The sequence below is a fragment of the Anabrus simplex genome, chromosome 14 (genome assembly GCF_040414725.1).
Source record: "Anabrus simplex isolate iqAnaSimp1 chromosome 14, ASM4041472v1, whole genome shotgun sequence".
NCBI lineage: Eukaryota > Metazoa > Arthropoda > Insecta > Orthoptera > Tettigoniidae > Anabrus > Anabrus simplex.
The window spans coordinates 57,124,184-57,151,782 of NC_090278.1; the positions used below are offsets into that span (position 1 = coordinate 57,124,184).

Genomic DNA, 27,599 nt, shown 5'->3' on the forward strand with positions numbered 1-27,599 from the left:
AATTCTGATCATTGTTGTTTGATGGATTTTATAATTGGTTTGTTGATTGATAGAATTGATTGATTAATTCATTGATTGATTGATTGATTGATTGACTGATTGATTTATTGATTGGTTTTTGCTTGCTGGTCTTAATGTGATGTACAGAGAGGAATGATGGATATTTCTGTGGTTATGATTTAAGCATTGTCCACTTGTTGAGAAAATGTTAGGAACCATGTGGGATTATTTGATCTTGCAGTGAGGTGTTCGGGAAAAGGAAGTGTATAGGAGCATGGAAAGAAACAAAGAAGTGACTAGTCAAGTCATGTATAGAAGGATGGGAACAGGGGAATGTGAATATAGGATCATGAAGAAAATACCTAGTCTTTGGAATTGGGGATCAGCAGAAAGAGAAAGAGAAGCATGGAATGGTATTGGATATGGATTTGGAGATATTCATTGTCATTTCATGTTTCTCCTTTTATATTCCTACCTCATCTAGTGCTATTCTGTTCGTGTTACTTTTCATGTTCCTATCTCTCTTATCACTGGTTTGTTCCTTTCCATTCTTATGTTTTTACATTGGGAGATAAATTAATTGTAATCTTATTGTGCCAATATGAAATTTATTTTTCAGCTGTTTTTTTGTTCCTTATGTCTTTATTCTATTTTTCTTATTTCCTACTTCTAGCCTTCCAAAGACATTAAGGAGGAAATATTTATGGAACAAGGAACAGTTAAACAGCTGGTGCCATACATCAAAGAAGAAACAATGTACGTACACCACAAACCCTATGCAGTACAGAACATATTGTACCTATTCACTGTTGTTCAGTTCTGTGTTCTTTATCTCTGCAAAATGGTCATTTTCATCAATTAAATCCTTTATTTACAAGGTTACATTTAAAATATAATATCTTAAAAATCTATTGGCTATAATTATCTGATACATTCAGGAACTTTAGGATCATATTTAGTGTTCCTTGATGTAGTTTTATTAAATATATATATATCTGCAAAGAAATCTCTGGTAGAGCTTGTACCAACAGTAACACACAGAGTAAGCCTTGATAATAGATTGTGAACTCACTCACTCACTCTCCTGGTGCTACAGCCCATGATTGGCCTTAGCCCCTCCAATTGCTTTTGCCCACTCCTGTGGGTCCAGAGCTCTCCTTCTCCAGCCCTGGATCCCTAACAACTTCAAATCTCTCGAGACGCTGTCCAGCCATCTTGTCCTTTGTCCCCCGTCTTCGTTAGCCACCAGGGTGTTGCTTCGTCCTGTTCTATCCTTACTATTTGCCTTAGATACCAAATTCTTCTTTTTTTGCCCTTTGAAAAAATTTCGAAGTCTCCATACAGGGCATAGACTTCTCCATTGGTCCTCTTGTCACGCTCATTTAGGGTCCATGTCTCGCATGCATACAGTACAACTGGACAGATTATTACACAATACACGGTGAGTTTTAATCTTCTGGACATTGTTGCAGTCTTCAGTAACTTTTGGAAGGCGAAGTAAAACCTGTTTCCAGCTGCCACCCTAGCCTTTATCTCCTCGCTGACCTTGTTGTCCTCAATCATGAGGGATTCCACGTACTTAAACTGCACCACTCTCTCGTAACTGTTACTTGCAAATTACAGGCCTCTCACACCATGAAATTGTCTTTTGTCTCGGGTGTTCACCATATACTTGGTTTTGTCTTTGTTGATCTGTAAGCCCAGATGTAGTGATCCCTCACTCATGTTTTGCAGAAGAGCTGTCAGGTAGTTAACACTTCTCCCGAGTAGGACAACATCATCCGCGAAGGCTAGGTACTGGAGGGTTCTATTGCAAAATGGCACCCCCTGGTTCTGTGGTATTTGACGCATATCTTGCTCCAGACAGAGGTTAAACAGAGTGGTTGACAATGCGTCACCTTGCCTCAAGTTCCATAAGCTCGTTATGAGCAGTGAGGAAGGTCTGAGCATTGTCAGAATATATGTTGTGCTGCATACCTCGTCTGCTGACAAATCTCTGCATGGCCATCAAGAATCCATCCATAGACATATCCATAGATAGCTCGAGATGGCTAGCACGGGTGGTGGCACAAGTGAAAAGAATGATGTACGATTTGTTAACATTGCTGCCACATCTAACATACAGGGGTCCAGCAAAGTCGATCCCAATCACAGAGAAGGGTTATGTCAACTGTAGGCGGTCTGCTGGTAATGGCGCCTCAATCACCACTGGTCTGCTGTTGTGCGCTAATTTGCACGGTAGACAAGAATGCAGAATCTTCTTAGTTATTTGTCGAGCTCGCAGAATCCAGAATTCTTCACGTAGTTCTGCCAGTACTATGCGTACTCCAAGATGGTGAAGTTTGATGTGGGTCTCTTGAATGATTAACTCGGTGAACCTGTGACGGCCATCCAGAATTGTTGGGTGTTTCTCAGTTTGAGACAAATTTGAGAATTGTAATCTACCACCAAATCGGATGATACCTTCATGTAGAAATGGGTTAAATCTAGCAATCTGTGAAGTGCCTGGTAATTGTTCACCATTTCGCAATGCAGCTAGTTCAAGAGTGAACCGTTCCTCTTGAACCCTTTTGATCCAGTATGTGCGTGACGCACGTAGCTCTTCAGCCATTAGTGCATTGGGGTGCTTTGTGTTCTTGCTCAACATACTGACGAAACGAAGTACCCAAGCTGTGACATGTAGCAATTTCCAATATGAGCTATACATCGAGATATCCAGTAGGGGTTCCGCTATAGTGATCGTGAGAAGTTGTTGCGTCTTCCTGGCTTCTGGCAACTGCGCGCAGGTGGGTGTTGGGTCACGTGGCCATGCGCCTGTGTCTTTGATGAGCCAGCGAGGACCATGCCACCATGTTTCTAAGGAGGCTAGCTGATCTGCGTATACTCCTCGAGTGAGGTGATCTGCAGGGTTCTGATCTCCAGGACAGTGTCTCCATTGACTGGGGTTTACGTGATTATGTATTTCTGTCACGCGGTTGCAGGCAAAGGTCTTCCACTTATTCGGATCGTTGCGAATCCACCGAAGTGCAACAGTAGAATCGCTCCACAGCTGAGCATTCTTGATGTCACAGCCAGTCTCTTGACAGAAGTAGTGAAGAAGGCGTGTACCAGCAAGTGCAACTAGCAGCTCTAGTCTTGGTAGAGTTAGCTTCTTCACGGGTGCTAGTCTGTTTTGCTGCAGACAAGTTTTGTGACCGGAGTGTCGTTAAGTGTTGACTTCATGTAGACGACAGCTCCGTATGCTCTCTCCGAAGCATTGCAGAAGACGTGCAGCTCTGGTTCATGTCCTGGTCCTGTAATGCCCACCCACCTGGGAACGGATATGGTTGATAGGTGCTGAAGTTTAGAAGTCCACAAATACCAGGTACATGCAAGATCTGATGGAAGAACTTCCTCCCATGATAAGCCTCGGAGCTACGTGTCTTCGAATATAAGTTTTGCTACGATCCCCACAGGTGTGAAAAGTCCGAGGGGGTCATAGAATCTGGCAGTGGCGCGTAGAATGTTCCTCTTCGTCCCTGGTTTGTCCACCAGGTCTCTTGCTATTTCCCCCTTGTCGGTCGAAATGATGTCTTCAGAGGTATCCCAATCGATACCCAGCACACTCGTTACGGATCTCATTTCCACCCCCTTGTTGCGCAAGGCTTCCTTCAAGGTCAGTGAATTGGTAGCCCACTTACGGAGTGGGAGTTTGATCTCCATCAAAAGGTCGGTGAGTTCGTGATATAACCTCATTGCGAGGATGTCGTCTGCAACACTTGTTATAAAGTCATCCATAAATGTTGATTTATCGAGAAGACCCGATGCAAATGGATAATTATCTTGACGCAGTGTTGCCAGTTCCCTAAGACTAGCGGACAGAAGAAATGAGCTCGATGTAAGTCCAAATGGCAAACGTTTGAAACGGTAGGCAATGACCTCATCAGTGAAATTGTATGCATCATCTCCTGTATTCTCGGTATGCTACCACAGAAACCACGTGAGGTCTCTGTCGTTTTTGTCTAATGCTAACTGCAAAAATTCTTGGTGACCATCACACGCGATAGCCTTCGGGTGGCTCCTGAAACGTAGCAGGGTTCCCAATATTTCAGGGAGCAAGTTAGGACCTATTTCCAGTGTGTCGTTCAGTGAAGGCAAGTCTGGTTCATGTGATGATGCGTCGAGGACAATTCTGTACTTTGCGATGTCTCCCCTTTGTTTCTTTGCAATGTGGTGTGGCATATAGTAGACATTATTAGGAGTGACGTCCTCGGGTGCAACTTCCATGTGCTCTTGTGTGATGTAGTCCCACATATGGTTGTAATAGATGTGTTTCAAGTCCTTGTTCCTCTCCAGTTTAGACTCTAACAGGGTGAATCGTTTTTCAGAGGTGGTGCGATTGTCAGTTAAGGGAATGCCCACCTTTCGAGGTAATGATACAACTCTCCGTCCATGTTCGGTGCAGTAAGAGTCGCGAAACTCTTGAAAAATAGTGTTTTCTTTAATGGATAATTTTCGCTCTTGGTTATCCACAATTCCAATAGTTTCTAAGTCCCAGAACCGTCGCACGCTTTCATCAGTTATCTGATCCGTTGTGAGTGAGACATGATGGACCACTATTTGGTTGATCGTAGTGCCAAATCTACTTCCGCTGAGAATGTAACCGAAGATAGTAGGAAGAAGAACCAGTGATGTTGTTACTCTGATAGGTTCCTTCATTGTTACTATCTTCCAGTATGAATCTGCACCTATAAGTACCTCGATCGGAAGATCTTTGTCAATGTCGTCACTCGGATCAGCCAGCTTCATCTTCCTTAGCGATGCTAGCGCGGTTATGTCTTGGGGTGCATTTGGTTGAAAAGTGTAGGAGCTGTGACTTTCAAAAGCGGTAATCGATACTTGAGCTCTGGTTGAGTAGCCCATAATATCGAAACAAACCTTCCGTCTAATATCATACATAGTGGAGGGTGATTCAAACGTGCTTATCTCAAGAGTGTTGCGATCAATAACACAAAGCTGCAGCGAATCAATCAGAGAATTGTGGATGAAGCTCGATTGACTCCCTGCATCCAGGATACATCAAGTTAGTCTTTTTCGCCCTGTCGGCCCCTTGATCCATACTCGGGCCGTTTGCAGGTGTGTGCAATCGGACGTGATGACTCCTATCTTGCCTACAGAAGTGTGTTGACTGCTGCCCTCGGTACAAATGGATACATGGTGTGACCCTCAACATTTGTTGCAGGATGCCTTCCCCTTCTTAAAACACCGTGTCTTGTTGTGCCCACGGCGTAGGCAAAGAAAGCACCGGTTTGTGGTTTTCAGTCTCTCAACTCTCACCTGGGGATCCTTCATCTGTTGACAATCCTGACCCCAGTGACCTCGGTTTTTGCAGTACACACAGAACGGGTCTGGTCGAGGTTTCTGCTTCCCCTTTTGTTTGTTTGGTTTTGTGTTTACATGAAGAGTGGCTGCTCTGGGTAATGAAGATGTCGTTAATGGGGCGTCACCCCGTATCTTTTGAGTGTTAAGAGCTCCTTCTACTTCTTCGTTAAGGAACGCCATTAGTCGGGTAGTGTCCCCTTCTTGTATGCCTAGTCTTTTAGCGTGGATGAGCCAGCGGCGACAGATGTCCTCTGGAAAGGCTCGTAATAGTTTGGGTGGTAAAATTCGACCATATGCGTCGACGTCTTCCCCTAGTGCTCTCAATGCTTGTATCCGGCGATGGCATTCAATGTAGGTTGTGTTTGATACTTCGGAGGCCTCCGAAACGGCAACTTCGAGATTTTCCAAGTAATGTAGATGTTGATTCCCATAGGGAACCTAAAATATTTGTCCCGAATGAGTAAATTTATAATACCAATATAAATGGTCCGTTATTGGACATTATAAATTTTCCAGCTAACTCATTCTTGGTTGCCTGCGTTTCGCCCTCGTGTGCTAAGTTAGGCTCGTCAGTTGGGACTTAGCACTGACGAGCCTAACTTAGCACACGAGGGCGAAACGCAGGCAACCAAGAATGAGTTAGCTGGAAAATTTATAATGTCCAATAACGGACCATTTATATTGGTATTATAAATTTACTCATTCGGGACAAATATTTTAGGTTCCCTATGGGAATCAACATCTACATCATTTGATGGCCAGGCAGGCATCAATTTTTGAAAATGAGACATAGCTCTCATAGTGCATTGGCACTGCTGGTGGCTTCAAGTAGCCTATGCAGTGGCCTCCACGGTATGCACTAGCCTTGCGTCTTGGGTGGTGTGCTAAGTCCCAACTGACGAGCCTAACTTAGCACACGAGGGCGAAACGCAGGCAACCAAGAATGAGTTAGCTGGAAAATTTATAATGTCCAATAACGGACCATTTATATTGGTATTATTTTCCAAGTAATCGAGGTGAGACTGAATAATCCTGTTCTTATCACCATATCGTGCTATCAGGATTAGTTTAGTTTGTTCGTATGTGTCTGCCGTTATAGATATACCGTCTACAAAACGCCTTGGTTCTCCCTCTAAGTACCCACGGAGAAACACATGTTTGTTTACGACTGACACCGACGAATTTTTGTCAATGGAGGACTCTAACTGCTCTCAGAATCCCGGCCATTCTTCTACATTCCCTGAGAATGACTGCAATTTAATGGTAGGAAGCTTTATCTCCACTGTAGTCATGGGTTGAACAAGGACACTCAGATACGTAGTGGTAGAGTCGGCCTCATTCCTCGCGCTTTTCTGTTGAATGAGGCCTGTGGCCATTCTAATTGCCCGTTTGGAGTTGTCCAGATATTCTTCACAGGCTGCCACGTCGTCTTCGTACTCCGCGTCATCAAGTAAATCTTGGATACTGCCATTTAACGCATTTAAGGACGCTTTCTGTAGACGCTCGCAGATATGCTCTATTTCATCTAAGTCCGTAGATTGATTGAAGGAATGAATCTGATTAATAAAACGCGTAGTGTTCGAACGTTGAGTTACTCGTCTACGTTTCAATTTCGTGAGCTGATTCGCTATACTGCTTTCCATAATGTCTCCTGCTAGTAAATTAATTCTTCATTGATCTGAATACTATTACTCCTTGAGATATTCAGACAAAAAATAAACATGTGAAATGATTTCGCGGCTCAACGTTACGTCATACACTATTGTCAATGAATGGTTGCCAGAGATGTCTTATTAAAAGTTAAAAATCATAGCTTAGTTACTCCCTTTTTACAACAGACAGCGCTAGTTTTCTACTCGAGTGTTGCATGCATAGATCTCTTTGGAGTGGAAGCCATTACGGATATTTTGACGTAGGTGGGGTTATATTTCTTGTTACAAGTAATATTGAAATTCCTTCGAACTTCTATGCATTAAATGTTCAGAAAAAATTACCAATCTACGGTCAACACTACGTATACTGTAATTGTGTTTCGTCTTATCTGTTGGTTTGAAGTTGTAGCTAGTTCTGTGTTGGTGAGCCTTTCTTCTCCTCAGAGATGCATAGATATGTCGAGATTTAAGTCGCTCAACATCCGTGTCCGTGGTGTGAAAATCCTCTTCTGTTCTCTCGTGTCGCGTTGAACTCGTAATATTCCCGGAGGTTTCGGCACCAAGATTTGTGTGTTATAAATCGTAACTACTGAATTATAAGAGGACTTCACCGTCGTGTTCACAATATCACGTTTATTATTATCAACAACATACATGCGTCACAGAGTAAAAAAAGGCAACTATACAAATACGAAGAATACATAGATATTTCGATGTTGACGTAACCAATATCAATCCGCGACAGTACTCATAAAACTTTTCAAGGATGAGCCCTTGGGTTAGTATGTGGTCTGTTGTTAATCTGTTGCACTGGAACCCACACTGACAGTCTCCCAGCTGCCTCCTAGCCAGCACTTTTGAAAAGATCTTGTAGGCCACACTAAGTAGTGAGATTCCTCAGCAGTTGCTGCACACTGTCTTGTCACCCTTCATAGACGGGACAGATAAGGGCCGAGCTCCTGTCCCTTGTCATCTCCTCACTTTCCCATACAAATTGGAACAGGACATGTATGTTAACATCTACAAGCTCTTTTCCCACATACTTGAACAGCTCAGCTGGTAGGCCATCCTCACCTGGAGGTCTCTTACTTCGCATGAGGTCAATTACCTCCTTCACCTCATTCCTCGTCACTTTGGGGACTGGCTTATGCTCGTTGTCGCCTGATCAGGCACCCTTGCTTCTGCCTCCTCAGTGTTCAGGAGCTCTTTGTTGTGCTCCTTCTCTCCAACCAAAAGACCTTGAAGTATGGGGTTCTGGGCTGAAACCCATTCTTTAATTCCCTTGTTTGCTGGAACATGGCATGAACCTCATTATTGTACAGCTTCTCGATGGCCTCAAGCTGCTCTTTCTCTCACTGTCCTTTCTTCCTGTGGAGCACCCTCCTTGCTTGTACATTAGCCATATGGTAGTCTTCTTCTGTTGACCTTATCGATCTTTGTAAGGTCTTGACTTTGCTTTGTTCCTCAATTGGATGACTTCTTCGCATTCCGCATCGAACGACTCGGATCTTATGCTTGGTCCTTGGAACCCTCAGATTCTGTCGCTGCATTCGTAATGGCCCCATGTAGTCATCCCTGATAGAAGCGTTTTTGTTCAATGTGCTGACATCGAACCTCCTCGCCTTCTGTATTTCATGACAACCAAAAATAGTCATACGAGTCAATGTCCGCACCTCTCCTCATCCTCACATCCATAACATGCAATCCATACCACCGATCAATGAGGTCGCTCAATTTGGTTCTGTGTCTCGCTTTCAGGTGACTTCCACTTTACCTTATGGAGGCTCTTCTGCACGAAGTAACTGCTGCTAATGCTCATCTGATGGTTGATGGCAATGTCCACTAGTCTGAAGCTTTTGTCATTGCTTTCTGGGTGTGCTCTCTCTTGTCCAATCCCTGGTTTTAACACCACCTCCTTCGCATGTTATAAATCTCATTCCGTATTGATGGTTATCGCTTTACAAATAAAATGCTTATTTAATCCTCCTATTCAATACAGGAGAACATAGAAAGCATCATTTTCGTTCTCAGGGGCATCTTCAGTCGGTGCATGCACGTTGAACACTGTCACATTGAATAGAGAGAACTTCAGTCTCAAAGAGTACAACCTCTCGTTCGCGGGCTTGAACTCCGGAACTGCTGGCTTGAGGCTCCTGATAATCACAAATCATGTGCCTCTGCTTCTTCTCCCTGCAGAGGAAGGGTTTCCCCTTCCACCACCTCCACTTTGTTGATGGTCTCCATCTTCGCTGTCACTGCTGTTGAGGTCGTCGCACGTATCCCTGTGCATGGGGCCCATGGTATACTCAGGGACTGGGTCCACACTAGAACTTAGCTAGGCACATAAGTTTGCCCACCCCCACGACGTGGACACCGAGAGTTATCTATGTAGACTCGATGTCTCATGTACTGGGTTTAGGAGACGGTCTGATCCCAGCCTCCATGGTAATGGATTAGAAATTAAATCTACAAATTCAGAATTGTTCACTTTTTATGTACATTGAAAACAATATGATGATTTCAAGCTAACATAATGCAGCTTCTTTAATCATTATATTGATGCTCCATTCCATAGTGTGATAACACAAAAATGCCATTTTTTAAGTGATTTATTTGGTTAGATTGCATTTTTATTATCTTTCCAGTTCTATTGTGTGTTAAGTCAAATTCCTCTATTTGTGGACACCAAAGCAGATAAGGTGTTGTAGAAATGAGACATTCATTTCAGTAGAGCTACATCTTAGATATCATAGTTTCTACTAAAATATTGTAATGGTTATAGCGCCCGCCATGCCAAGTCGCTACACGCTGGGGGCATCATCGTTTTGGCCCCATCCCCTTACGCTCGAGCGCGCCAGTAACGAACAACACTTGGTGTTAGGCCGGCCGTCTCGTCTCCGTCCGCGGTCTCACAGCAGAGGACGACGGAAATTACTTGACTGTTAATCTGGAGTCTTCTATCTCGCGAGGTTCCTGGATACATCTAGCATCCAGATTGTTCTGGAAGGCCCAGAGCAGGTATATAAGGAGAGGAGTAACTTGGAGTGAAGTTCAGAGTGAGATTTAGTTAGTGAGTGAGTGGGAGCAAGATTGAGTTTGCTCGTGCGCAGTCAGTGATGACCTGGGACAGTGCAGCCTGATCGAGTATCTGCCTGTTGGAGCCGAGGACTGTTCCTCTTTTCCTGATGTCGTGTGTGTGTGTCCCTTGAGGCTGGCTGCTGGAGGAGAACCTGGAGTGTTCTGGAGCAGCACGAAGGGAACACTGGGTGCCGACGTGTGCGGACTGGGAACGGGGTTCGACAGATCGAGCGAACAGCGGATACTATCCCGACCTGCGAGACTGACGTGTAGGCTGTGGACTGTGACAGCGCTAACAATTGTGACTGAGGGGCTGAGAGAGTGTACTGTAAATAATCAATGACTCTGTTTGTGCGTGTGTGTGTGTGTGTGTGTGTGTGTGTGTCATTGTGGATGGAACATGAGAAACTAAGAGAGAGAGCGCGAACATGTGAACGAGTGTAAGTGTACTTGCGTAAGTTGTAAACTCGGCTATCGTCCGCGTGTGAGTGTAAATCTGTAATTTTAGTGCTAAGGTTCTGTACTCATTTATTCATTTATTTACCCCGCCAACACGTTACAATATCCACATTGTTGTAAGTGTAACAAGATATCATGGTATTGAATTGTGTTATGGTCTTACAGGCTGATTGTTGCCATTTCCTACTATTCACTTTAGTGCTCATTGTCAGTCAAGTGCTTGTACTGTGCTGATTGCAAACATATTTACACACGTATTATAAAGTAATAAAATGGAATGTTACAAAAGAAGTATAAAATTTGTTAAGGTGGCACAGGAAATTGACAGAATTCTTCACGTCAGTAAACTTTTCTATCTCATAAATGTAGGTAAATAATAATGTAATGGTATATTTTTATTTCAAAATTGTTATTATCAGTGATGTAACAGAGTAGTGCATCTCCTGTTTTCAAAATGTTAATGCAGTAGTGTCCTTTTTATTATGGGTGTGCTGTGGGCTATTTGCTAGTTAATTTTTTGCTGTCAAACCTTTGTTGGTTACTGCATGGAATGATCTTTCATTGCCACTCCTTCACTCCCTGGGAACTGATTGTATAAGCTCAGACTTATTCTCTCAGCTGTGGCCTTGTATCAAGAGGTTCTGCAGTGGCTAATTGTAGCGTAAGATGGAAATATTGATGGAAATTCTGAATTCTGAAAGGTTTACTTGATTTTGTGTATGGTTCGAGTCTTCTCATCTGTTATGTGATGCATTGACTTTTTCCTACTGTACCTTCATAACTAGAGGCAAGACATATTCATTTCAGTCCTCAGAACCGTCCAGTACCAGCTTACATTCTTTCATTAGAAGAGCCATGCACACAACTGAAGAATGCTCTAATATATCAACTCTTTAAAGGTCAAATTCTCATGTGTCTTTGTAATTATTGTGTAACAGGAGACAATAGGCTAATTTAGAGAACAATCTTGCAATATGACCAGCAATAAAAATGTTGCTTAAGAAAAGTTTTCACACCCAAAATCATTATTCCACAATGTGTATTTCTATATTCAGATGGGATTTAATATTGCTTTTTTCTTTCTATAATATCTTGTGGAGAGGCACTCTCTAACCAGGAAAGCAACAAAGACTTTGGTGTATAATCTTTTGTCTTAGTATAGAGCGCAGAGGACAGTCCACTGTCTAAGTACCCTCGTCCGTTGAATATCATAGGACTTAGATGCTTCTGAAGGATACAGTCGACCGGCCCATTCAGTATCTACTGCTTCCCACCTCTTTCATTATCTCACTTCTGGCACTGTGTTATCTTGGCTCTCATTGACTCTCATTCCAGCAGTCTACAAATATCATGCAAAATGACTGCTTTCAAAATGTCTATAAAAGATTTCTCATTTCAATATATTACTGAATTTATAAGAACAGGTTATGAAGATTAATAAAATTTTGTTAATTGCTGACTCAATGAAGGACACATATTCCTGAGCTTACCACTTCATGATGAGGTTACCTTCCACATATGGAGACACACATGGCCTTGAACTAACCATTTAGTACTCGGATTACCTTCCACATGTGGAGAAAGACATGGCACTACCCTAACCGCTTAGCGCTCAGGTTACCTTCCACTTGTGAAGAGACACGTGCCCCTGCTCTAACCTCACAGTGATGGGTTTACCATCCAGTTGTAGTGTTTCACATGGCCCTGAGCTGACCACTTTGTGCCCCTCCATGATCTTCGTATTTACAGACTATGTTTGGGGTGAAAATAAAAAATTGATGTATCTGATTTTCTGCTATGACGGATATAAGCAGAAATATGAATTGCAAAATTCCGTTCAGCCTAGAATACATTGACAGACTCCCGCTCTTGTTGGTACTGCTGGGCGAGTTGGCTGTGTGGTTAGCAGCGCACAGCTTTGAACTTGCATCTGGGATATAGTGAGTTCGAACCCCACTGTCGGCAGCCCTGAAGGTGATTTTCTGTGGTTTCTCATTTTCACACCAGGCTGTACGATAATTAAGGCCAAGGCCACTTCCCACTCCTAGCCCTTTCCTATTCATTGTCACCATAAGACGTATCTGTTTCGGTACGATGTAAAGCTAATTTGGAAAAAAAACTGTTGGTACTCAGGATTTCACCGGTAATTCAAACTGTCACTGCTGATTAACATATATAATCATGAAGTGTTTCTTTTGTTGAGTTACATATTTTCTCAATAATGCATTTAATGGAGTGAATTAAACATGAAATGAAGAAGTGTTCTGTCATTGAAGCTCTATTTTGTGAAAATAAATCATTTGTAGATATTGGATATAAGCTTCAGGAGAGAGAATTTGAACATAATAAGTCGAATGCCAGGATGATTAAAATATCCATTGTTTCCCATTTTTTACAATAGAATATTCATCAATCTGATTCTTGTTTTTCTGCTTATTTAGCGTTTGTCCAGCCTGGTGGCAGAGTCTGGTGTTGTGATTCATTGTCTCCACTTAGTTCACTCTCAGGTCATGTCTGTATGTAGTATTACAGCTTTCAGGTCATTGTGAAATTTATCGTGCCTTCACCGTCTTGTTCGTCCCTTATGCCTCTTTTCACCATCTTCCTGTGTATATGCTGACTTGGCGATATATCGTCCTCTGCACACAATATATGCCCAAACAAGCGTGCGCGGCTATCCTGAGTTCTCTTCTGGATCGGTGCAATGCCAAAATGTTTCCTAACAACATCATTAGAATTGTGATCCACCTAAGCATCTTCTTATCCATGATGCTTAGTTGGTGTCCCACTGCCTATGTACCTAGCCAACATTCGGTGCTATAGAAGATGACAGAATGGATAACAGTTCGGTAGATGTTAGATTGCAGATGATCCTCCATCTGGTGGTTGCAAGGGCATCCATTTTCATTCACCTCTTCAACCAGCCTGTGTATATCCCTAAGTTGACTTCAACAGTAAGTCGGTCATCATCAGAGACTGTGGAGCCAAGATACAGATATATATCTACTCTTGGTGTTTCTTGACCATCAACATGAATGGTTCCTAATTCTGGAGGATCTACGGTCATGTATTCTGTCTTCTTTTTTGTTGAGGTGAACACCATATTGCTCTAGTCGATAGTTCCAATCTTCTGTTTGGTGTTTGAGATCAAGCTTATCAAAATGATATCATCACATCATTAACATAGAGAACTGTCCCTGGTATTGGCTTGTGGAGGTCTGATGTAACGGTGTGCATCACAAGAATGTACAGCAGTGGTGATAAGGCAGAGCATTTACTGGTGGACTCCTACAGATTTTTGGAAATCATCAGGTGCTGCTGCCACAGCCTGAACATGACTCCTTGGTTCTACATAGAGCAATTGTACCCTCTCAGCAAGGTGCTGTGGAATGTTATGTTCTTGTATATCCCACCAGATAAGGTCATGTTGTACGTGATGGAAGGCTTTCTCAAGGTCCAGAAAGTCAAGATGATGCCTGTTATTCTTTCATAGTATCTCTCAACTAACAGCCGCACAGCATGGATTCCTACGCGAACCAGCTTGACTCGGTGTAAGTTTGGCTAAATCGTTAATCCTGTTTCTGTGGATTTGTTCGAAGACTGCCATTGCGTAGATCAGAATTGTAATAGGGCGGTAATTATAAAATTGGCAGGGCTTCCCTTATTTTTAATGGATACTCCATTGCCAATCTGTTGGTATTTGACCTTTGAGATCTGCTTGCAAAGCGTGTTTTAGTCGCAACACTTCCATTCCACCATTGTGCAAATCAAAACGTTGCTGGAAATAATAGGGATCAGTGGCTTTCCCTGGTTTCATTTCCTTCAGCAGAGCCTGGGCTTCAGTGACGTCAATTTGTTGCTTCGGACCTCCAACAGCGGAGGTGATTGGGACTGGTAGATACGGAAATTCCAAGATTGAAATGTTGTCGAAGCAGTTCTGCCAGAGCTCTTGCGCTTACCGCCAGTCAAGTAGCAAATCGTCTGTTTCCTGATTGATGCCATAAAAACGTTGGCTTTCTTCTGTTTTGCAATGCCTCAGTTTGACTAGCCACTAAATATCCTGCTCGTATTCGCGCCTGTCCAGTTTCACTTATAGACCTGCATAGCTGTTTGGTTTTGTTATGACAACGACCTCCTACACTTTATTACTTTGTGCTTTGTAGGGATTGCAATGATCAAAATATTTTGTGAAACAGCTGTTCTTTCAAACTTACTGCAAACTTAACATCGTCATTCCGAAGCCACGTGTCATTGTTAATCCTTCGTCATCGTCGTTGCCCTCGTTTAGTTCCAAGAACAGGGCATGTGACGTCTTACAGCTTAGTCCGCCTTACTTCAACTATGGTGCTGGTAGCCCTGTAATTTTTACAACGATGTAGGCCTCCTTCAGGTGCCACCATTTCATCCATTTTGGTCCATTTACTCTGAAGTGTTGGGCTCTTTGTGACTTTATCCATAGCTTACAGATGACTGGTCGGTGATCAGTTTGTGCATAATCGCAAATTCGTTGGCCGTCGTCATCGTTCTTCTGTCCAATCCATGGACGCAATAGGCTGTGTGGTCTTCTTTCCTCCGTCTGACGTCCATTCAGATCACTGGCAAAAATAAGATTGTCAACGGTCTTCTTGTCAAGCAGTGCCCCGATTACATCTTTGGTTTCCGTGCCCAGGACAGTTTGTTTAGCGTTGCACTGAAAAATTGAACTTTCCTTCTATCATCAAAGTAGACAAGTTACATCAAGCAATTGTCATACATTTGCACCTTGGAAAATGAATATTCGAAATTTTCCTGATATAACAATGCCAACACAATTAGTTTTTCATCGGTTTCCATTGTATGCCAGTTAGTAACCACATCCAACTTTGTTTGACATTTCTCCACTTCATCCTTTTTTCTGCACCTCACAGATGCCTATTAACCGTACTAGATTGCAATAGTACTACAGGAGTAAGAGAATCAGCCGTCTAGGAATAGTCCTAGTCTGTTGCCCAGGAGACACCCGGATGTATGACAATATAACATGTAAATACATATTTCTGGGAGGTTTCTCTCGTATCAGTGCTGTCAACGTGACCAAATTCTGGGCTGATATTTAGTAAATATCTGTTTAATTTTATGTAATATTGTAATTTCATATATTTTATCTAATTTGCATCTGTAATCAGTATTATGCTACTGACATCTTATAAATAAAGTTGTTCGTGTCTGTCTGTTTGTTCCACCATCACGTCAAAACGGCTGGATAGATCTCAACCAAACTTCATATTTAGAGCATACTCACCCCGGGGAAGGTTTCAATATGCATATCATTTTAAAATCTTTGAAAAGACGGGGGTTTTATAGGAAAACCCCAACGGTTTTATTTTCTCTTATACTATTATAGGCAAAATAATGAATTTGTCATATAAGGACGATACAAAGCTCAACTTAATCCTCTTGATGCAAAGAACAAAACTCGGTAAGCCCTACGGGCCCGAAAACCATGTTTTAAGGCCCTAAAACCAACTGTTATGGAGATATTGGCACCACACTCCCCCTGCTCTAGGAATCGGATAAAGAAATGAACTCCTGTAACCATGGGAACGTCAGCTCCAGGATTCTAGAGCAGTGAGATTGTGTGTACGTTTGGGCATAGCTGCCAACCAAAATTGGTACAAATAAGACTTAATATCTGGAAAAGTATACTGTTGTGTAAGGCACTCATAGGACTCCTTTGGGCGGGGATGGAAAGGGGGTGAAGTACGAGTATAAAAATATTACTATATATAGAAATGGAAGTGTGTGTGTGTAAATGACACATCTCCTCCTAAACTGCTGGAGCAATTTCAACCAAACTTCATACACGTATTACTTACTATCGGGAGATGATCACTGTGGGGGTAAGCCATCCCTAGCGCCCTTAAGGGAGGGGGTCAGAGGGAGGGGTAGTTACAATAATAATCTAGAATAGTGTCAAATTCATAGTTTTCAGGGTCGCTGAATTGAAAAGTAATACTCTAGAATTTTTTAAAGTCCAGCCCCCTTTTAGGTGGGGAGCAAAGGGGGTTGAGATATAGAAATAATTAAAAACAGTTTCGAATCCATAGATTTCAGGGTCTCTGAGATGAATAGTATTACTCCGGATTTTTTGCAAGTCCAAGTGGGGAGCGAAGGGGGTGAGATATAAAATTAATTGAAAAACTACATATAAAATATTATCTTCTTCTTACTATATATAAAAATTGATGTATGGGTGTGTGGGTGTGTAAATGACACAACTCCTCCTAAACCACTGGAGCAATTTCACCAAACTTGGTACACTTATCAATTAGTATCAGGAGACAAACCGCGTGAGGGTAAGGCACCCCTAGCACCCTTATGGGAAGGGCCGAGGGGGGTGGTATAAAAATAATCTAGAATATTATCAAATCCATAGTTTTCGTGGTAGCTGAAATAATTAGTGACACTCCGAATTTTTTAAATTCATGTTCAGCCCCCTTTGGGGTGTGGGTGAGGGGGAGTGAGATATAAAAATAATTGAAAACAGTGTCGAATCTACAGTTTTCTGGGTCACTGAGATGGTGACAATCCAGATTTTATATCTCTTAGTGGTGGAGGGCGGGAGGGAGACAGTCTCATTGACAGTTGAAATCCTGTACATCGTATCTATAGTGCGACGGCTAAATACATATAGTTATCACTTATTAATTTTTGACAGGATAAAATACTTCCCAGTCGATTCGAGCTTCCATAAGGACGAAGTTTTACTTGAAAACTAAATCATCTAAAACTTGAAATCAAACACATCTAAATAATTTTAAAACTACATAATAGATCATAACATATCAATCTGCAAGTCAGAAAGGAATTCTATAAAAATTTACATCACACATAACTAACTGGTAATGCAAATCTTAAAGGTAAATATTCAGAATCATCCTGGCAACGCCAGGTACTACAGCTAGTGAATACATAAAATAGACAAATGTCTACATGCCTTTTCTTAAGTGGGCTGTTTTCTACTTCGTCCAGACGTAGTTCAGTGATGTGATACAGAATGGGGGTACTAGCTTGTTTAGCTGTCGCAGCCCGTGCGACGGTAACCCTTGCATACTTTTCATGCTGACTGGTCCCTGCCAAAGTGCGTCCCTTCCAGGGGACATCCTACCCTTTGTTTCGATTCTATGAGTCATATTTCCATAAGGATGTGACGGTGTTCATTTACGGCCGGACTGTTATGAAGAGTTTTATAGCTCGTGAAAGCTGGTAGTTACGACGCTCCAGACATTGAGAACAGACAACTTTTTAAGGTGCTCCTCTGGAGAAGGAACGCTACACTCCTTTCTGCATTAACTTCCAGAAAGGTAGAGTACCTCTTCTGCCAACTGCTCCGTACTGAAAGACTGCCAGCAGACCTGTGGGAAACCCGTATCCGTCACCTGGGACACGCCACGTGTTATGGTAGTATAGCTGGTTCGTGGAGATTATTCATCAATACAAAATGAAATACCATTTTACTAGAAAACTAATTGAGAACTTGATAAATCACTTTGTCAAAGTCATGTACAGAAGAATTGCCGCAGTCTATTGCACCTTTTGCTTGGTATGATATGCTAAAAAACGAATGGCATACAAGTCACTTTCCTATTTTCTGCCTCCTGTTGTTTTATGGTGGCAATATCAATATATTGTCTGGTGATCGAGTGGTCTAGCCTGTCGTATCTAAAATCTATGCCCCTGTTTTATTTGTCCACTTATTTTCTCCATAGAGTGCAGTAACAACAGGTTGTCGAGCCTTCTACTATTTTAATTGTGAGGAAGTCATGCATTCGACTGGGCCATGTGAATTCAGTGCATACAGCTTAAATTAGGAGTACCACTTCATATTATGATGTATTTTGGCCTGCTTGATCGACTCTTCGCCTGCTTCTGTTGCAAGCAAATCTCACCTTTAACCAAAAAATGTGTATTTCTCGCCCTACTTTCCTAGTATCTAGAACCACTCTGTGCTTGTGAGACAGGCACAGACTGCTATGCTATCCAAAGATGTTATCATTCCCGTAAGATTATCACTTGTTCCTTGAAGATTTTGAAATAAAATGTATCTCATTCCTTCCTTTGCATAGCAGCAGTATCCATTTCAGTGCATTTGATTGTTCTGTGATCTTGAATTTTGGCTCAAGCCTTGATTTTCATACTCCTTTTAGCTGTAGTGTTAAAGGAGCACTTGTACGAATATTCAGGAACGTGATAGCTTGCATTTGGTTTCAAATATTTCAGGATATCAAATCATAGTAATAAACACTACAACCAAGATATATTCATTGTCGCCATCATGATGTCTATGACATCATCTGGAGGTGAAATGAAAGTGTCTGGGTTAGGGAAAGAGCTGTCATCTGTGTACTGTCATTGAGCTTTTCGAGGATTTCATTAGGATTAGTTTTTTATGTTGCATAGAGCCTCTGTTAAATATAATATTTAAGACATAGACTGATGTAATACATGATAGTAAGTATGAACTTCCTTGTAGAAACCTACGGTCCTATATGTAGTTCAGCTCTGTTTGACTGCACATGAATGCTACGTGATTATAAATAACCAAACTCTGGCATAATAGAATGCTACACTGATATGATAATGTACAAATAAAATACGTATGTTTGCGCGACAGGAGGAAAACTTTATGAACATGATTCAGCAGATCTCGCTGAATGTCGGGAAGCAATGTTCTCAACTTTATTATTATCTACAAATCTGAGATTCTCTCAGACAATCTAAACATCCAGGGCTTTTACAAAAAAAATATTACTCACCTGCCAGAAACTGCAGAGTAGTTGAACAGGATCAAATCTCCAAATCATATGCCGTCCTTTACACAGGCGAGCAAACATATAAGGATTTCAATAGATAAATAGCTTGTACTTAACCTTTTAATCAGGACCACTTCTTCTTTGCATGTTTACTCTCAATAATGTAATGTTCATGAGTAAATGAGCTCTGTGCATGGGATATCAGTTAGTGGAATGTTCATTGTCAATTGTTTTGTGTGAATGTTGTGGTGTGGTTGAGTGTTGAACGTATGGTCACATCGTTTTAATTTGTTACTGTAGATCGAGAGCAGAAGTGAGCTGTGTGGATCATCAACCTCAAGATGACGGAGCACCCCGTTTCAGGTGCAATGTCTGTGACAAGTCCTTCAAGCAGAAGGGCCATCTAACCCACCACATGCGGACTCATACCAGCGAGAAGCCACACTGGTGCAATGTCTTTGGCAACTACTACGGACACCGGGGCAGCCTAACACACCAAATGCGGGCTCACACGGGCGTGAAGTTACATTGCTGCAATGTCTGTGGGAAACACTTCACCCATAAATCCACTTTTGCAGTTCACATGCAGTCTCACAGAAGTGAGAAGCCATACTGTTGCTACATGTGTGGCAAACAATTCAGCTATAAAGGCAGTGTAACAACTCACATGCGGACTCACACGGGGGTGAAGCCGTACACCTGCACTATCTGTTGCAAATCCTTCAACTGGAAAATCTGTCTTACTGTTCATATGCGGTCTCACACAGGCGAGAAACCTTAGTAATTTAACGTCTTTGTCTAATCGTTCATCCAAAAAGTCGATCTAACGGTTCATATCCGCACGCACACGGGTTTGTAAGGCTATTGCCTGCTCATTAATGCTGTAAAATGTTAGTAGAGTCGTGTAACTGAACCTCACTAGTGTGATAGCGCACTGCTGCGTGTTTTGTGGCAAATCGTTCGCACGCAGCACCTCCCTGTCGGTGCGCACGACCGTTTGGCTTTTAGGTCCCAGTAACTACTACACGAGGGTTTTGAGTCCCACAAGACCTTCTCCAATTCTGGAGATGTTGCCAGGCACATGCGATCGCACAGAGTGTAGAAGTAATAATTTCTTCAGCCAGAACAGCATGCACACCTCATGATGTACAACGAAGAAGGATCCATCTGTTTGTGCCAATATCTCTGAGATAGAGTATTCAGGTAACAAAATGCTAGGTCCGTATATGAAAGGAGCGAAGGACATTTCATGAGTTTTCTCCTGATCAAGCCCAGATTTTTACACCCACTTGTTCTCAGCCCAGGATGACCCTTTGCTGCTTCCAGACATCAGTAGAAGTGTGGTCAGCAACATACATTGAGGGGCCATCTAGATGCAAGGATAAGAAGTAATCCAGATGAACGGAGAAGAATCATACGACAAAGATGAATGCAAGTAGTAAAAGACTAGAAGCGCGAGAGAAGAATACTCAAAAGTTTGAAAAAACAATCCAAGGGAATAAGTAAGTGCCGAATCAAGTCATAATTGGGTATGCAAATGAAGAAATTTTTGCTGAAGACTGAGCACCACTTTGCTCTCCCTTGCTACATATCGCTAGTGTTTGGTCTGTTAATTATAAGTAGACCAGTAGCTCAAAACTCTACCTGCAGCCTTGGCTCTTGTACAAGAACATTGTATCTATCAGCCTGTTCTGAATGCAAATTGAAATTTCAACTTCAGTGCCTGTAGCTATTCATGAAGATCACGTCAGTGGAAGGGAACTTAATTTTTGCGAGATCGTTGTGTACAATGTTGCTCAGAAATGAAGCATAGCCTGGCAACAATTAATTTCGCAGCGATGCCTTACCCGGAATATATAACAAATCGTGGTGCAAAGGAGTTATCAGGTACCACCAGTCCACAACCAACATTGGAAGACTCTGTGTGTAGCAACCACGTTTCCCTTAGCTGAGACCGCAACCTACTTCCAGTGTCCAGTTTGCGAGGCCTAAGGTGTTTTGCCAACACCTTCATTCTTGGATGTGGTGGACCTCTTCCAAATAGTGGTTGCCACATCCACCAGTCCCATTCACCAGAGATAAAAGGACCTCTGTGGAAGAAAATCCCAACATCTCAGCGAACATAGTGGAAAAAACATGCCTTAAAGTCTTTAAATGAATGGAATACTCGTCCTTCAGCATCTGCATTTGACATTGGTCTGTTGACCTCTCACTTTCACTCTATGACACTGATATCCGGGGAAGCAGTCATCAGTGATCCTTGGTTCTTCTTGCTTGGATTACTGGTTACAACCAAGGCTAGTCAACACTTTCAGTCTGGAGAGTTTTGATTTCAATTAGCACTATTTCAAGAAATGATATTCATATTGTAGTACGTTGGCAGAAAAGATAAATAAACACAGAAAACTGGTAGTACTACACATTAGCACACAACTTACTCTAATAGAGCAGGACAGGTCTTGTATTTCAGTCACACTGAGGCTAAAGAGTTATGTTACAGTTCACTTACACCCACACTACATATTGCTTGTACCCTACAGCATTTCAGTTATGCTGAGGCTATACAGTTATGCTACAGTTCACTTACACCCGCGCTCTATATATTGCTTGTATCCTAGGGCAGTTCAGTCAAATGAGGCAAAACTGTTATACTACAGTTCACTTACACCTGCACTCCACATATTGCTTGTACCCTATGACAGTTCAGTAAAATGAGGCTAAGCAGTTATGCTAGAGTTCACTTACACTCACACTACAAATTTCTTGTACCCTAGGACAGTTCAGTCAAATGAGGCTAAAGAGTTATGCTACAATTCACTTACACCTGTACTCCACAAATTGCTTGTACCCTAGGACAGTTCAGTCAAATGAGGCTAAGGAGTTATGCTACAGTTCACTTATACCCACACACTACATATTGCTTGTACCCTAGAGCAGTTTAGTTATGCTGAGGCTAAACAGTTTTGCTACAGTACACTTACACCTGCACTCCACATATGCTTGTACCCTAGGACAGTTCAGTCAAATGAGGTTAAACAGTTATGCTACAGTTCACTTACACCCACACTGTACATATTGTTTGCACCCAAGGGCTGTCATGATAAAGCCTGCCATACACTTTGAGCAGCTGCACTTTTCGCAATTTAAGCGTTTACACAACAGTCACGCTTCGCACTCACACTGCAGTCACACTTCTGAACTGTATTCCCTCAGTGTCCACCCACAGATCTCTCTAGAATTTGTAACATGTTGATCCAATATTCAGCGGTACACACATTTCAGCACTGTCTGCACACTCTGCACGTTAGCTGGTGGCACACTGGGTCCACATACCAAACTGAACTGTCACGATCGCTCTAAACTACTGACTGACTGAGCATACATTAAACTCAAGTGTATCACACTTGTCCGCTGCCTTTATCTAAGAGGACTGATGCTTTGAGATCCATTGGGCACTAGAAAACCAAGAAATCTTATGGATATAGAAGAATCTCGGTTCGTGATACTCATCGTGAGGGTGGGGTGCGCAACTCTGCAATCCACTGTGGAGGCAGCCTGACTTGCTACACCCAGGCTCATTCCATTAAAATGGGATTGTAGAGGCTTTTTGCACCACAGTATTTTCATATTAGCACTATTGCTACTATACCTTAACACTTATTTTATCTTGCTCAGTTCGATTATGATCTTAATATCTAGGAATTTCAGAGTGAACAATTAGAAATTCAGTTACTGTTCTCTTCAACAAATACTATGGTATCTTCATCAAGTTGAAACATTTACGACACATACGCACAAGAGTGGATGTTAAAGTTCATAGTCGTGTTCACTGATAAATGAATTATGGTCACTTGATTTCAAAGACTTATTGACTGATTTTAAGATTTTACTTAATACATATTATTGACTGTGCCTTTGTTGCAAGTAATTGTTATTTTGAAATGTTCAGAATGACCAACAAGAAGCCTTATTCAAACACCAAATATGCAATGGACATGGAATGTAATGAAAATCTGAATTCAGCTTTATCGGAGCAAGAGTTTGAGTATGACTTTAGGAATGTTTATTTTTCACACTACTTAGTAACATGAATTTTCAACACAGGCATGCTTCACGATTGGGGTGTTATTATTTCAGATTCAATCACTTTAGATAGTACTGGTGTTAAGTTCTCATATTGGATTGTGTGGATCTAACTTGTGTGCTTATAACAAATGACTGACCATTCAAACTTCATGACTGATCCTATCAAAATTCAGGGTGTTTGTTATATTTCTAGTCCGTTGTTCAAGTCTGTTTCCCAGCATTGGCTTCTGGTACACTCAGATGTCAATGGACGCAGTGGAAGGTATGTTCAAGGGGAGAATACATTTGGAGTTGTTGGGCTGGGATCATGCACATACATTGTACACATTTCATACCAATTGAAGATCCATTTACTAACATGCAGTACACCACCAATGAAATTCTCAACCATTTGTGCAGCACTTAATGGATACATATGGTGCTGTGTTCTCTTTCACGGATGTCACTGCTCACCCTCTTTGAGGATCTTACTGAGAAAGGTAGGTATCAACCACATGAATCGACCAGGTAATTCACCGGACATGAACTGCATTCAGCCTCCACACAGACTCCCAGACCACATGCTACAACTATACACAGTGCTATGTAGGGGCAACCTTCAATCAAGGAGCACAAATTGTAATCATTTTCATTGCTGCTTGATAGATATTGGGAGAGAAAGTCATGAGAGTTTGTATATTTCCAGGTTGTTTGTCTGTTTGATACAATTAACAACAATCTGTAACATTATTGAATTGCATTTTGGATATTCTCTGTAGTTTTGTACTTAATAGGACATGTAAATTTATTTTGTTATTTATAAATAATTGAAATACTTGTTACTGAAACTCTTTCTCTTTGATAAAGGAATTTACTTTCATAGCTATTTCATTAACTAACATTGTTCAAGGTTTTCTTCTCTTTATTCTTGATGAACCAGTGATCTTCAGTAGATGTTTTGTGATGGTTCAAAATGCTCCACAGTGGGGTGCGATGAACTTGACCATTTTGCTGTTAAATTGTACAATGCACGCCTGAAGCTCAGTGACTAGCGGTTTCATTATAACAGCCGCCACTGTCTGTATTGAGTAGCATGGCATTTACTTCACAAATAATGATCGGAGTTAAGAAGTAACTTTCGATGTTAAAGTAAATAAACGTGACATCCATGGCGGAATCTTGTGGAGACACAAATGGCCCTGAGCTGACCACTTGGTGTCAATCCTTGAAGAACTTCATAATAACACACTTGATTGTGGTGAAAATAACAAAGTAATGAATGTGATCGTCTGCTGCCTATGATGGACATAAGCAGAAACATGAATTGCTGAAATTCCATTCTGCCTTGAATACACTGACAGACTCTGCTCTTCTTGGTACACATAGAGTTTCACCAGGTATTCAGACTGGCATTTTTCTTTCGTTGAGTTATATATTTTTCTCAATAATGCATTTAATGGAGTGAATTAAACACAAAATCCAGAAGCGTTCTGTCACAGAAACACTATTTTGTAAATAATTATTTTATAGATATTGGACACAGGCTTTAAGGGAGGGAATTTGAACGTATTAATTTGAATGCTGGGATGTGCAAAATATCCATTGTTTCCCATTTTTTTACAATAGAATATTCATCAATCTGATTCTTGTTATTCTGCTTCTTTAGCGTTTGTCCTGCCTGGTGGCAGGGTCTGGTGTTGTGATTTGTTGTGTCCAGTTAGTTTGGTCTTGGGCCATGTCTGAATGTAGCCTTATACCTTTCAGATAGTTGTGCACTTTATCGGCCCTTCACTGTCGTGTTCGTCCCTTGTGCCTCTTGGCACCCATTTCCTGTGTATATACTGACTTGGCAATATATCGTCCTCTGCACACAATATATGCCCAAACCATTGCACATGGCTTTGCTGAATTTTCTTCTGGATCGGTGCAACACAAAAACGTTTTCTAATGACATTATGTGAAATGTGATCCAGTCTAGTTATGACAGCCTTCCACCTAAGTATCTTCATATCTATCACCCTTCATTGGCGTTCTACCTCCTTTGTACCTGGCCAACATTTGGTGTCATAGAAAGTGGCAGGACCAACCAGAGTTGGGTAGATCTTAGATTTCAGATGGTCCTTCATCCGACTGTCGCAAGGGCGCCCGTTGTCATTCACCACTTCAGCTAGTCTGTGTATATCTTTAAGTTGACTTCATTAGTAAGTCGGTCATCGCTAGAGATTGTGGAGCCCAGATACATAAATTTATCTACTCATGGTGTATTTTCACTGTCATCGTGGATTGTTTCAACTTATTAAGGTCCAATGTCATATATTCTGCCTTATGTTTGTTGAGGTGCATGCTATATTCCTTTACTCGATTGTTCCTGTCTTCTATTTGGCGCAAGAGATCAAGCTTATTCTCCGCAGCCAAAATTACATCATCAGCACGGATGAGTGTCCATTTGTACATGTCTGATTTTAACATGTCCAACACAAGAATGAACAGCGGTGGTGATAAGACAGGGCCTTGTTGGACCCGTACAGTTATGCAGAAGTTATTGCACGCTCCTGCGGCAGCTTGAATATAACAACTCGTTTCTATGTAGAGCGATTGCACCCACTCAACAAGGTGCCCTGGGCCCTATTTCATGAAACGTCTTTTACTAATATTATTAGTATTAGGTTTCATAGAGTTAATTAGCTAGTCAAAATTATTAGTAGATATTCCTAATAATATTGGTAAATTGATTCATAGACAACATGACTAATAAATGTTACTCATATTATTAGGATTATTTCCATGAGTGTATTTTGACACATGATTCATATTATTAGTGAAACCAAAGTGAAATATTTTGGCATAAAATCGTGAAGATCACTGAAATGGTCGAGTCTGATTCAAATAGTGATAAGGAACGAGTGTAGGTATTCACCATTCAATAAATTTTTCTTCAAAAACAACCTGTATTGGCATGTAACAAACATATGAATACCGGTACATTGAGAGATTTAGGTTAGATTATGGAACTTTTGAGTATTTGCTTGATAGGATTGGTAGGCAATAGAATGTTCCACTGCAAGGAATGAAGCAGCTTCGTATTGCACTCCATCGGTTGGTACCATTGTATTTTCTCTAGTGCAGTTCTGCTCTTGGCTTATATCACCAGTAAACCAAGATGATGGTGGTGATGATTATATTTTTAAGAGGAAGTAGACTACAACTAGGCAACCGTCATCTATAATAACACTAATCAGATAGAAAAATAGAAAGGATCCGACATTTTGAAAATGAAGGTATCGGCCAAAGGACGAGAAGGCCCACGAAGGGCGTGGAAATGAAAAACACTCTCGGCCTCGCAACCTAATACTGTCAGGATCGGAAAAGGACAAGAGTTGAACAAGGGAGGTCGAAAGGGCAGATGAGAATGAGCCTGGCACATGTAAGTTGAAGCAATGGCAGGACCCATCTCAGTGCCTCGTGTTCGCCAACCCACGCTCCCAAGTTGAGAGCCCTGGGACTACTTTTAGTCGCCTCTTACAACAGGCAGGGATACCGTGGCTCTTATTCTACCTCCCCCAACAACAGGGGGTAGTAAACAAAGATTTTGCTAGTCCATCTCAACAGATTTTTAAGAGCACATCAAATAAAAAAGTAAAAGGAACAATGAGGGTTATAGTGTGCAAAAGGCTGCGAATAGTTGACGCTTCAACTCAATCACTTTCCAAAAAGAATTTTCTTCTCTCACTTTATTTTCACTTCTTTTATCCATTTTCGTATGTATCAGAGCCACAACAATGAAAATATCAAGTTAGCCTTTTGAACATGTGGATAAATAGTCGGTTGTAGTCAGGCATTAGCCTACTTCTAGGAACAAACCCAAACCAAGAACATACGCAACAGACCTATTCTAAACTATATCACCAGTAAACCAAGATGATGAAGCATAACCTTAAAATAGCAGCTCCGCATTGCACTCCACCGGTTGGTAGTGATACAGTTCATATTATTATGAACTAATAATATTAGTTCATTAGTCAGCTGACACAAATGGAGTTTACAGAATCGGTCTGTTGCGTATGTTCTTGGTTTGGGTTTGTTCCTAGCAGGAGGCTAATGCTTGACTACAACCGACTATTAATTCACATGTTCAAAAGGCTCACTTGGTATTTTCGTTATTGTGACTTCAATACATATGAAAATGGATAAA

General features: G+C 41.5%; 1 protein-coding gene across 2 annotated transcripts in view; it reads left to right on the plus strand.

Annotated features, from left to right (window-relative positions):
* Window positions 1-21,093, plus strand: part of LOC136885339 (zinc finger protein 37-like) — a 32,785-nt gene extending 11,692 nt beyond the window's left edge. For both annotated transcript variants that reach the window (XM_067157852.2, XM_068230364.1), the window contains exons 3-4: window positions 674-756; window positions 19,643-21,093. In XM_067157852.2, coding sequence (XP_067013953.2) covers window positions 674-756; window positions 19,643-20,123 — 564 coding nt within the window. In that variant the 3' untranslated portion in view covers window positions 20,124-21,093. The remainder of the gene's footprint in view (window positions 1-673; window positions 757-19,642) is intronic.
* Window positions 21,094-27,599: the final 6,506 nt, after the last annotated feature.